The 13327-nt window shown below is 41.6% G+C and overlaps 1 protein-coding gene across 4 annotated transcripts in view; it reads right to left on the bottom strand.

The window, feature by feature from the left end:
* The window catches only part of LOC130928729 (monocarboxylate transporter 13-like), a 31608-nt gene that overhangs the window by 786 nt on the left and 17495 nt on the right, over positions 1-13327 (bottom strand). For all 4 annotated transcript variants that reach the window (XM_057855460.1, XM_057855459.1, XM_057855458.1 and 1 more), the window contains 4 exons: positions 10190-10420; positions 9987-10130; positions 5028-5284; positions 3546-4077 (listed from right to left, as the gene is read on the bottom strand). In XM_057855460.1, the coding sequence (XP_057711443.1) occupies positions 3546-4077; positions 5028-5284; positions 9987-10130; positions 10190-10418 (1162 nt within the window). In that variant the 5' untranslated portion in view covers positions 10419-10420. The remainder of the gene's footprint in view (positions 1-3545; positions 4078-5027; positions 5285-9986; positions 10131-10189; positions 10421-13327) is intronic.

Here is a 13327-nt window from a genome sequence, read left to right as displayed (position 1 = left end):
TATTTGGTCACCTACAAACAAGCAAGATTTCTGGCTGTCAAAGAGGTCTAACTTCTTCTAACGAGGCTCCACTCGTTACCTGTATTAATGGCACCTGTTTTAACTTACTATCGGTATAAAAGACACCTGTCCACAACCTCAGTCAGCCACACTCCAAACTCCACTATGGCCAAGACCAAAGAGTTGTCAAAGGACACCAGAGACAAAATTGTAGACCTGCACACGGCTGGGAAGACTGAATCTGCAATAGGTAAAATGCTTGGTGTAAAGAAATCAACTGTGGGAGCAATAATTAGAAAATGGAAGACATACAAGACCACTGATAATCTCCCTCGATCTGGGGCTCCACGCAAGATTTCACCCCGTGGCGTCAAAACGATAACAAGAACGGTGAGCAAAAATCCCACAACCACACGGGGGGGCCTAGTGAATGACCTACAGAGAGCTGGGACCACAGTAACAAAGGCTACTATCAGTAACACGATGCACCGCCAGGGACTCAAATCCTGCACTGCCAGACGTGTCCCCCTGCTGAAAAAGTACATGTCTATTTTCAGTACATGTCTAGGCTAGAGGTGCACGATAATTATCGGTCCGATAATAGGAATTATGACGTCATCCGAATAAATCCAATTACAATATATGTTATCGGGCCGATTAATAATATTTTTGGTGTTGGATTGGGATTTGGATGTCCATTTGTTTCCACTCCTGTTTTGCCAGTATGTAAAGGCTTGTTACTGTTCTAGAGGCGGTATTTTTCCTTCACTGAGTTATAAACCTTACTAGGCAATTAGCAAATGTTTGTATTTTACAGAGTTACGTTTAAAAGTTATTGAGAGGCCTTTTGGTTATTTATAAGCTTGCTGTTCTGTAATTGCCGGGTTAAGAAAGTTGTTTCATAGACCAAGACGACAAAAGTCTCCTCTCCTGTTGCACCAAATGTTTTATCTGCTGACAAAGCACAATACCTGTTGGGTTCCTGTTTGTTTTAAATCAGTGCGCATTGTTCAGGGGAGGCATCGTCAATGATATTGACTGATTGATATACATTAAAAATATATATATATATATATATATGTTATCGTATCTGTATCGGCCTTGAAGAGCAGGAAGTTATCGATATCGGTTCCAAAAAATGGATATCGTGCACCCCTAGTCTAGGCCCGCCTGCGGTTCGCTAGAGAGCACTTGGATGATCCAGAAGAGGACTGGGAGAATGTGTTATGGTCAGATGAAACCAAAATAGAACTTTTTGGTAGAAACTAGGGCTGCAGTTATCGAATATTTTAGTAATCAAGTATTCGACTGAAAATTCTATCGAGTAATCGGATAAAATATTTTTTTTAGGTAAGGAGCAATTATAAATATCCACGAGAAAACAAGACATTTCATCTAATATTGAACCATTGTCAGTCAATCAATGTCTTTATTTTTTATGTACATTGTTGAAAGTGTGAAAGAAGTGACTTGGAAAAAAAAAAATGGCGTTATATATTTTTTTACTGTTTTCACTCAAAAACCTCTAAATCTTATTTTTAAAAAATCGTATTTCTTACCTAAAATTTTCATTACGCTTGTTAACACACTAGGGCTGCAGCTATCGATTATTTCAGTAATCGATTAATCAATGAACTAGGGCTGTCAAAATTATCGCGTTAACGGGCAGTAATTAATTTTTTAAATTAATCACGTTAAAATATTTGACGCAATCAACGCACATGCCCCGTTCAAACATTAAAAAGACAGCAGTGTCATGGCCACTTGTTACTTGTGTTTTTTGTCTCCCTCTTCTGGCGCTTTGGTGCGACTAATTTTATGGGTTTAAGCACCATGAGCATTGTTTAATTATTGACATCAACAATGGCGAGCTACTAGTTTATTTTTTGATTGAAAATTTTACAAATTTTATTAAAACGAAAACATTAAGAGGGGTTTTAATACAAAATATCTATAACTTGTACTCACATTTATCTTTTAAGAACTACAAGTCTTTCTATCCATGGATCGCTTTAACAGAATGTTAATGTTAATGCCACAGTACTTATGTACAGTATGTTGAATGTATATATCCGTCTTGTCTTATCCATTCCAACAATAATTTACAGAAAAATATGGCATATTTTATAGATGGTTTGAATTGCGATTAATTACGATTAATTAATTTTTAAGCTGTGATTAACTCGATTAAAAAATTTAATCGTTTGACAGCCCTAGAATGAACTAGTTAGTTCGAATAATTGAGTAATGGGATAAACATGAAAAAAAATAAAATACCTGAGCTGGGCCTCAAACGGTATTAAAAAATAAATAAATAAGGATCTACGTATGTACAACAAAAGAACAATTGGCTAACTTACATAGTAAAAGTCCACTAGCTTAAATGCTATAAAATACTTTTTTTTTTTCTTTAACAATGCTCTCAACAAATAGTTCCGACACATATTCCCACAAAAATTGGCTAAATTATGAATGCATTTAAAAACATTAGCTCAAACGAAAACCTAGCTTATGTTGGTCTTAACAGGGAGCAGCTGGATTTGGCCATGTAAAATGAAGAAGACTAGAGGGCAGTGTATCCACCCAAATCAATAAAACTAAATGCAAACACTTTCAAAAACAAACCATGACAACGCCACTTTCATTAAACGAATACTCGAAGCAGCAAAATTTAATTCGAATCTTTTTTTCTAATCGAATACTCGAGTTAATCGATTAATCGTTGCAGCACTAGTAGAAACACAGGTTCTCGTGTTTGGAGGAAAAAGAATACTGAATTGCATCCGAAGAACACCATACCCACTGTGAAGCATGGGGGTGGAAACATCATGCTTTGGGGCTGCTTTTCAGCAAAGGGACCAAGACGACTGATCTGTGTAAAGGAAAGAATGAATGGGGCCATGTATCGAGAGATTTTGAGTGAAGATCTCCGTCAATCACCAAGGGCATCAAAGATGAGACGCGGCTGGGTCTTTCAGCATGACAATGATCCCAAACTCACAGCCAGGGCAACAAAGGTAAGAAGCATTTCAAGGTTCTGGAGTGGCCTAGCCAGTCTCCAGATCTCAACCCCATAGAAAATCTGTGGAGGGAGTTGAAAGTCCCAAAAACATCGCTGCTCTAGAGGAAATCTGCATGGAGGAATGGGCCAAAATACCAGCAACAGTGTGTGAAAAGCTTGTGAAGAGTTACAGAAAACGTTATTCCCAACAAAGGGTAAACAACAAAGTATTGAGATGAACTTTTGGTATTGACCAAATACTTATTTTCCACCATGATTTGCAAATAAATTCTTTAAAAATCAAGCAATGTGATTTTCTGGGTTTTTTTCCACATTCTGTCTCTCATGGTTGAGGTTTACCCATGTTGACAATTACGGGCCTCTTTAATATTTTCAAGTGGGAGAACTTCCACAATTAGTGGTTGACTAAATACTTATTTGCCTAACTCTAGCTGTAATCAATGTTTGACAAGTTTGCTGTGGGTCATGATAAGTCAAGCTGACATTTTTAGTTTGCCATTCTGATGTAAGCAACAGCCTGTACCTGACAGGGGCGTTCCCAGCAATCCTGCCCAGCTCTCGATAAGCTGCAGCAGTCCGAGCGCCCCCATCACGCGCTCGGGGCCGGTCACCGTTGGCACCACCGTGAATGCCAGGGAGGTCAGCGCCCCAGAGCAGAACCCATAGAGGAGACTTACGGCCACCAGGCCGGCGTAGGAGCCCCACAGGGTACTGACTGGCAGCAGAGCAATGAACAGCCCGGCGAGCGTCGTCCAAGCGCTTAGCAGGTGGATGAGCCTAAAGTGTCCTAGGTCCGAAAACCAGCCTGAAACCAGGCGGCCTAAGATGTCAGTGACTCCGGCGGCGGAGGTGACAAAGGCGGCCTGGTACTCGGAGAAGCCGACGTGCCGGCTGTGGGCCACCAGGTGGACATATGGCACAAAATAGCCCACGTTGAGTAGCGTGATGGCCAATGTATAGGTGAGATAAGGCCGCTCGCAAAGCAGCGACAGCTCCAAGTAGGAGGCCACCCGCTGAATCGCGCCGCCGCATGACCGCCCGCTCTCTGCCTCCACCTGAAAAGACGACAAACAATAGCGCCAATCCACAGATATTCACATACAGCCCCTGACAAAAGTCTTGTCGCTTCTCCATTTTGTAGAAACAATTGCTAATAACCTGACTTTTAATTATTCAATTGGTTTCAGAAATGGCTCACATGAAAGCTAAGACCCTCCCAATGATGATGAACCATGATTTTGTCACTGTTTTGTGGCAAAGGGTGGATTTTTCAGATGAATCTTCCATTGAATAACACCACAGTCGCCGCAAATATTGCAGGAGACCTACCGGAGCCCGCATGGATCTGAGATTCACTCAGAAAACAGTGAAGTTAGGTGGTGGCAAAATCATGGTCTGGGGTTACATCCAGTATGGGGGTGTGCGAAAGATCTGCAGGGTGGAAGGCAACATAAATAGTCTGAAATATCAACAAATCTTAGCTGCGTCTTACATTCCTAACCATAAAAAGGGACAAATTCTGCAGCAGGATGGTTCTCCATCGCATACTCCAATCTCTACCTCAAAATTCCTCAAGACAAAGAAGATCAAGATCATCCAGGACTGGACAGCCCAGTCACCAGAAATGAACAGGATGAAAGAGGAAGCATGGAAGACGAAACCCAAGAATGTCGATGAACTCTGGGAGGCATGCAAGACTGCTTTCTTTGATGTTCCTGATGACTTTATCAATAAATTGTATGAATCCTTGCCGAACCGCATGGATGGAGTCCTTCGAGCCCATGGAAGTCATACATTGACCTTTATGTCTTCGTTAAATGATAAATCTTTTTTCAGTGAAACAAATATATTTTTGTACATTCAACATAATTTGGGAGGGTCTTAGCTTTCATATGAGCCATTTCTGAAACCAATTGAATAATTAAAAGTCAGGTTATTAGCAATTGCTTCTACAAAATGGATTAGCGACAAGACTTTTGTCAGGGACTGTAAATTCCGGGCCCACCTTTGCCTGGACCTTAGGTCGACGCCGTGACCGAATGAGTGCCCCGCACGGTACGATGTTGAGGCTGAGGCTGCCCAGGATAAGCAGGGCCCCGCGCCAGGCGTAGGTCTCCACTAAGAACTGAAAGAGGGGGTTGAACGTAAAGGAAGCCACGCCGATCCCGGAGAACGCCAGCCCCAAGGCGAAGGTGCGCCGCCGGGTGAAGCTTGCCATAACCGTGGCTACCATGGGCGTGAAGACCAGTCCCCAACCTAATCCTGGAGGACACACAAGGAACATGAACACGCCATGGACATCACATACAGTCCCTGACAAGTCTTGTTGCTGATCCATTTTGTAGAAACAATTGCTAACTAGGCCTGCAAGCAGGACTGAACGGGCCCTCGCAATCTAGCGCAACTCGGACGTCACGCAACTCGGACTGTGTGCAGGTCAGGGTGGTGGCAGATCCTCCTCTCTCATCATCTCATTAGAACCTAACATGCTCGAAAGTCGCCTATTTACATTACCACACCCAAGAGATAAAAACCCCTATTGGAGAGTACCACAAAAAAGGAGCCACTACTGAGCTGTGCAGCCAAGCCCTTTTTCAAAACCAAAATTAATCTTCTAACTGGGCCAATTCGACCAAGTGTGCCAAATATTGTGGCTCTATAAGCTGCCTGAGTCTCTGAAAAAAAATATTTCCTTTAAATGGCGAACAAAGGGTTGTCACGGCAACAGACAGAGACACATGGACATGGGCCGTAAATAAGTATTTTAATAGGTCTTGAAACTACAATGACCAACCTGAAAAGAACTGGACATGTATTGGAAAAACGAGTGACTTTCTATTGCCACTAGTTGGCGCTGTAGGGTTGATGCAAATGACCCCTACAAGGCCCTTCAGGGTATGACTCTCAACAAGCACGGAAAGTTTGGCGCAGATATGTTGTATATCTGCCGAGTTATGACTGTTCAAAGTTTTTGGCGAGACAAATTGTTGACGGTCATTTTCACTTCCAGTTTGGACCTCTCCGCTTCAACGAAACCTCAATATTTTTCATCAGGCACCTGAACACATGTCTTGAGGCTCCCCTGAAACACGTTTGAGGTCAATAGATTTTTTTCCCTTTAGAGGAGGAGTGTGTCCCGTAAAAAAGGGCATTTCCTGTTCCCACTAGGGGGCGCCAGGCCTAATGGGTAATATTTCAATGCAGTCGTGTTCAGGCTGGGATATCTCATATACATGCTAGAAATGAAAAAGATTGATCGTTGTGTCAAGGAACTATAAGTCATTTACTGAATTTGTCATTTTGCCGAAAAAATGGCTGACTTTGGCACCACGCCCAGGTCAGACCCGTGAATGAAAACGCACCATTTTCAAAACTTAAGATCTCATATGTCTCATGAACAGTCTCACCAATTTTGAAGATGATCAAACTAACTCCCTCGGCGATAAGGTCTCAAATGTGCACCCTGTACATCGATAAAAATTTCATATTCGATCCAAAATAACCGATTTCCTGTTGGGTTTGGAATATGGGTGCCTATGCTTTTTTGGAGCGGTTTTCGACAAGGTATAGACTCCCCAAATTTCATTGCTCTATGCTGACATACCCTAATGTTATAGGCGAATTTTAAAATTTCAAGGGGGCGCCACTGAGCCATTTTGTTACATTTTTTTGCAACGTTGCAAAATTATCGAAATTTACAATTTTCCGCACGTAGGTGCAAATTTTGGTGACTTTTCGTGCATGTTCAGGCCTCCAAATTGGCCATTTTCATTTTTCCTGAAAAAAAAAAATAATTAAAAAAAAAAAAAAAAATCCTTTGCAAAACAATAGGGCCTTCGCACGCTTAGTGCTTGGGCCCTAATAACCTGACTTTTAATGACTGGTTTCAGAAATGGCTCATATGAAAGCTAAGACCCTCCCAAATGTTGTTGAATGTACAAAAATATTATTTGTTTCACTGGAAAAAGATTGATCATTTAATGAAGACATAAAGGTCAAATTTTGGCAAGACAAACGTTTGGTTGACTACAGAAAGTAGTAGAGGTGGGAATCTTTGGGCACCTAACGATTCGATTACGATTCAGAGACTCCGATTCAATTATAAATCGATTAATGATGCCCCCCTCCCCCCATTTTTTTTTTTTTTTTATGTTTTGTATATTTGTTCCAAAATTGTACAAAAATCCTTTCAGGCTAAATAAACCAAACTACTATTTTAGTATTAAGTTACTGGTTAAAAAAGTAAATAAAATACTCAAGTCCCCATTCCGTATCAGCAGCTTTCAACTACATTCAACTAATGTTGTGAATCAACCGTTAAAGTTGTTAAAATTGCGCCCGTTATTCCGTAATTTCCCTCATGTCTACTTTCAACATGTGAAAGTTTTAAAACTGTTTCATCATTTAAAGTTAAATTCAAGTCAAGATTTTGCCGATTTAGGGGTATTTTAGATAAAAAGTAATTAGGTTCTCTTCAACAGAGCCTTCTAGAGAAGTCTACTGCTTTAAGATGGCGCCTGTTTACCAGCGCGGGAACATCTGTCATTTTACATCTAGTCTAGATATATGTGATATCTACCATAGCCATATGTTGCCGTATGTTTGTAGCAACTAGCAACTGGACGCTGTTTGTAGCGGTATTATTGTTTTTTTTTTTTTTTTACCTAGCGGCATTAGCTGCACATGATATTTACTCTCGGTCCGTTCCTCATTGCGTCCCAAAGACCGCGCTGACTGCGTTTTATTTCCGCTTTACCTGGTATAATTCAATAATCGGAATTTGGATGTTTGTGAATCGTTCTCGAATCTTCCACGGCCGAATCGCAAATAATCTAAGAATCGGAAATTTTGCACGCCTCTAGAAAGTAGTGTGAAAATTAAACCAAAACGAATGTACTTCAAATACAAAAATATGTTACATAACATCAGCGAATTAAGTAGTGGTGCTGTCAGAGCCAAATTTAATATTTTGTATGACTTCCATAGGCTTCGGCAAGGATTCATACAATTTATTAATGGAGTCATCAGGAACATCAAAGAAAGCAGTCTTGCATGCCTCCCAGAGTTCATCATCATTTTTGGGTTTCGTCTTCCATGCTTCCTCTTTCATCCTGTTCATTTCTGGTGACTGGGCTGGTTAGTCCTGGAGGATCTTGATCTTCTTTGCCTTGAGGAACTTTGAGGTAGAGATTGAAGTATGCGATGGAGCACCATCCTGCTGCAGAATTTGTCCCTTTTTATGGTGAGGAATGTAAGAGGCAGCAAAGATTTGTTGATATTTCAGACTATTTATGTTGCCTTCCACCCTGCAGATCTCTCGCACACCCCCATACTGGATGTAACCCCAGACCATGATTTTGCCACCACCAAACTTCACCGTTTTCTGGGTGAATTTCAGATCCATGCGGGTTCCAGTAGGTCTCCTGCAATATTTGCGGCGACTGTGGTGTAATTCAATGGAAGATTCATCTGAAAAATCCACCTTTTGCCACTTTTCCAGCGTCCATCCTTTTGACAGGCTGTGGCCCTTGGCAAATGCCACACGTTTTTTTAGTTTTCTGCACCCTGAGAGATCTGCAGGGTGAAATATCAACAAATCTTAGCATCCTCTTACATTCCTAACTAGGGTTGTTCCGATCATGTTTTTTTTGCTCCCGATCCGATCCCGATCGTCTTAGTTTAGGTATCTGCCGATCCCGATATTTCCCGATCCGATTGCTTTTTTTTGCTCCCGATTCAATTCCAATCATTCCCGATAATTTTTCCCGATCATATACATTTTGGCAATGCATTAAGAAAAAAATGAATAAAACTCGGACGAATATATACATTCAACAAACAGTACATAAGTAATGTATTTGTTTATTATGACGATAAATCCTCAAGATGGCATTTACATTATTAACATTCTTTCTGTGAGAGGGATCCACGGATAGAAAGACTAGTGACTTTGTATATTGTGACTAAATATTGCCATCTAGTGTATTTGTTGAGCTTTCAGTAAATGATACTGTAGTCATGCCCAAATTCATGATGGGAAGTGGAACCATGACTGTGCGTAGTGCTACCAATTGATACAGTATATCTTCTCTGCGTTGGCAAATAACATAAGGTGTTAAGATAAAGATCAATTTCTACCTTGCTTTCCCACATTGCTTCCCATGATATTTCTAATCGTAGGGAGAGGGATTGTAAGGTTTTAGCCAATTACAAAAAGGCTCTAAAGGCTGCCAAAATTCACTCATTTTACCCTGCCTTTTATCTTTCTATATAGGTAAAACGGGGCCATTACAGATAGAGCGTGATATTTTGTCTGTAACGTTAAATACAATTAGAAAAACGATTTAAGTAGAAATATATATATATATGTATATTAAAAAAAGGCATGGCCGATATTTTTTTGTCGATTCCGATACTTTGAAAATGACTTGATCGGACCCGATCATGCCGATCGATCGGGACATCTCTATTCCTAACAATAAAAAGGGACAGATTCTGCAGCAGGATGGTGCTACATTGCATACTTCAATCTCTACCTCAAAGTTCCTTAAAGCAAAGAAGATCAAGATCCTCCAGGACTTGCCAGCCCAGTCACCAGACATGAACATCATTGAGCATGTCTGGGGTAGGATGAAAGAGGAAGCATGGAAGACGAAACCCAAGAATGTTGCAAGACTGCTTTCTTTGATGTTCCTGATGACTTCATCAATAAATTGTATGAAATCCTTGCTAAACCGCATGGATGCAGTCCTTCAACACCATGGAAGTCATTCAAAATATTAAATTTGGATCTCACAGCACCACTACTTAATTTGCTTAAGTTTATGTAACATATTTTTGTATTTTAAGAACATACAGTGATTAGCTATTGTTTCTACAAAATTGATAAGCGACAAGACTTTTGTCAGGGACTGTATAGCCACGTATATCTATCATAGGTTGTGTTTATCTAGCAATCTTCTACCTGAAATGAGTCCCATGCTGAGGTAGAGGTGAAGCAGACAAGTGGCCCGCGAGGCCAGGACGAAACCAACTCCCGCTAGGAAGCCTCCCGCCATCACCACCGGCCGTGCGCCATACGCATTAGACAAGGCTGCACCCAGGGGGCCTGCGACATAACACGGTGACAACTTCACGCCGCTCCTCCGGCTCAACCGAGGAACTCACTGAAGAACTGCTGCGCCGCCAGGCCGGTGGAGGAGATCCACGAGATAGCTTGAGCGCTCTCCTCAAAGTACTGCACAAACTCCACAAAAAAGATACCCAAGCCACGCATTAGTCCGAACACCAGGCCGGTGCTGACGAACAGGGCCCCGACCAGAACCCAACCCCAGCCTCCGTCCGGGGCCTCGGCATCGCCTCGCCGTCTCTCCGCTCCGGCTTGGACGCTGGCCATCACTGAAGGATCCGAGAGACAAAAGTATGTCAAGACGTTTGCATCACAGTGCCTAATCATTAACTTCTGGGTGAGTGTGACAAGGCCCCTTAACACATCGGTTGGGTTAATGATGAACAACTTCGAAAAGTTTCACTTGGGAACCAAACTACAACCATTGAGAGAATGTGACAAAAACAAAAACTCAAGTGAGGTTAAATCATCCACAAACCAGACTTGCTTTTAAAAAATAAACCGTTTTTACATTGACTCAAGGGCGTAGGTTTGCATAGGGACGGTAGGGACATACAGTTTATCACAAAAGTGAGTACACCACTCGCATTTCTGCAGATATTTAAAATGATCATTTCATGGGACAACACTGACAAAATGACACTTTGACACAATGAAAAGTAGTCTGCGTGTAGCTTTCAGTTGTGGTCAAAAGTTTACATACACTTGTGAAGAACATAATGTCATGGCACTCTTGAGTTTCCAGTTATTTCTACAACTCTGATTTTTCTCCGATAGAGTGATTGGAACAGATACTTCTTTGTCACAAAAAACATTCATGAAGTTTGGTTCTTTTATGACTTTATTATGGGAAAAGTGAACAAATCTGCTGGGTCAAAAATATACATACAGCAACACGAATTAGCAATTTCTTGTGAGTGATTATTGACTTGAACAATCATTGACTTGAACAAGTCAGGAAAGTCACTTGGAGCCATTTCAAAGCAGCTGCAGGTCCCAAGAGCAACAGTGCAAACAATTGTTTGTACAGTGCCTTGCAAAAGTATTCGGCCCCCTTGAACCTTGCAACTTTTTGCCACATTTCAGGCTTCAAACATAAAGATATAAGATTTAAATTTTTTGTCAAGAATCAACAACAAGTGGGACACAATCGTGAAGTGGAACAAAATTTATTGGATAATTTAAACTTTTTTAACAAATAAAAAACTGAAAAGTGGGGCGTGCAATATTATTCGGCCCCCTTGCGTTAATACTTTGTAGCGCCACCTTTTGCTCCAATTACAGCTGCAAGTCGCTTGGGGGTATGTTTCTATCAGTTTCGCACATCGAGAGACTGACATTCTTGCCCATTCTTCCTTGCAAAACAGCTCGAGCTCAGTGAGGTTGGATGGAGAGTTTGTGAACAGCAGTCTTCAGCTCTTTCCACAGATTCTCGATTGGATTCAGGTCTGGACTTTGACTTGGCCATTCTAACACCTGGATACGTTTATTTTTGAACCATTCCATTGTAGATTTGGCTTTATGTTTTGGATCATTGTCCTGTTGGACGATAAATCTCCGTCCCAGTCTCAGGTCTTGTGCAGATACCAACAGGTTTTCTTCCAGAATGTTCCTGTATTTGGCTGCATCCATCTTCCTGTCAATTTTAACCATCTTCCCTGTCCCTGCTGAAGAAAAGCAGGCCCAAACCATGATGCTGCCACCACCATGTTTGACAGTGGGGATGATGTGTTCAGGGTGATGAGCTGTGTTGCTTTTACGCCAAACATATCGTTTTGCATTGTGGCCAAAAAGTTCCATTTTGGTTTCATCTGACCAGAGCACCTTCTTCCACATGTTTGGTGTGTCTCCCAGGTGGCTTGTGGCAAACTTTAAACGAGACTTTTTATGGATATCTTTGACAAATGGCTTTCTTCTTGCCACTCTTCTATAAAGGCCAGATTTGTGCAGTGTACGACTGATTGTTGTCCTATGGACAGACTCTCCCACCTCAGCTGTAGATCTCTGCAGTTCATCCAGAGTGATCATGGGCCTCTTGGCTGCATCTCTGATCAGTTTTCTCCTTGTTTGAGAAGAAAGTTTGGAAGGACGGCCGGATCTTGGTAGATTTGCAGTGGTCTGATGCTCCTTCCATTTCAATATGATGGCTTGCACAGTGCTCCTTGAGATGTTTAAAGCTTGGGAAATCTTTTTGTATCCAAATCCGGCTTTAAACTTCTCCACAACAGTATCTCGGACCTGCCTGGTGTGTTCCTTGGTTTTCATAATGCTCTCTGCACTTTAAACAGAACCCTGAGACTATCACAGAGCAGGTGCATTTATACGGAGACTTGATTACACACAGGTGGATTCTATTTATCATCATCGGTCATTTAGGACAACATTGGATCATTCAGAGATCCTCACTGAACTTCTGGAGTGAGTTTGCTGCACTGAAAGTAAAGGGGCCGAATAGTATTGCACGCCCCACTGTTCAGTTTTTTATTTTTAAAAAAAGTTTAAATTATCCAATAAATGTTGTTCCACTTCACGATTGTGTCCCACTTGTTGTTGATTCTTGACAAAAAAAAAAAAAAAATCATATCTTTATGTTTGAAGCCTGAAATGTGGCGAAAGGTTGCAAGATTCAAGGGGGCCGAATACTTTTGCAAGGCACTGTAAGTATAAAGTGCGTGGCACTGTTTTGTCACTGCCACGATCAGGAAGAAAACGCAAGCTATCACCTGCTGCTGAGAGAAAATTGGTCAGGAGGGTGAAGATTCAATCGAGAATCACCAAAAAGCAGATCTGCCAAGAATTAGAAGCTGCTGGAACACAGGTGTCAGTGTCCACAGTCAAGCGTGTTTTGCATCTCCGTGGACTGAGAGGCTGCCGTGCAAGAAGGAAGTCCTTGCTCCAAAAGCGGCACCTTAAGGCTCGACTGAAGTTTGCTGCTCATCACATGGACAAAGATAAGACCTTCTGGAGGAAAGTTCTGTGGTCAGACGAAACAAAAATCGAGCTGTTTGGCCACAATGCCCAGCAATATGTTTGGAGGAGAAAAGGTGAGGCCTTTAACCCCAAGTACACCATGCCTACCGTCAAGCACAGTGGTGGTAGTATTATGCTGTTGGGCTGTTTTGCTGCCAATGGAACTGGTGCTTAACAGAGAATAAATGGGATAATATAGAAGGAGG

This window comes from Corythoichthys intestinalis, chromosome 13, assembly GCF_030265065.1.
Source record: "Corythoichthys intestinalis isolate RoL2023-P3 chromosome 13, ASM3026506v1, whole genome shotgun sequence".
Lineage (NCBI taxonomy): Eukaryota > Metazoa > Chordata > Actinopteri > Syngnathiformes > Syngnathidae > Corythoichthys > Corythoichthys intestinalis.
The sequence above is the reverse complement of the archived record's forward strand: the minus strand, read 5'-3'. Positions and strand labels throughout refer to the sequence as shown.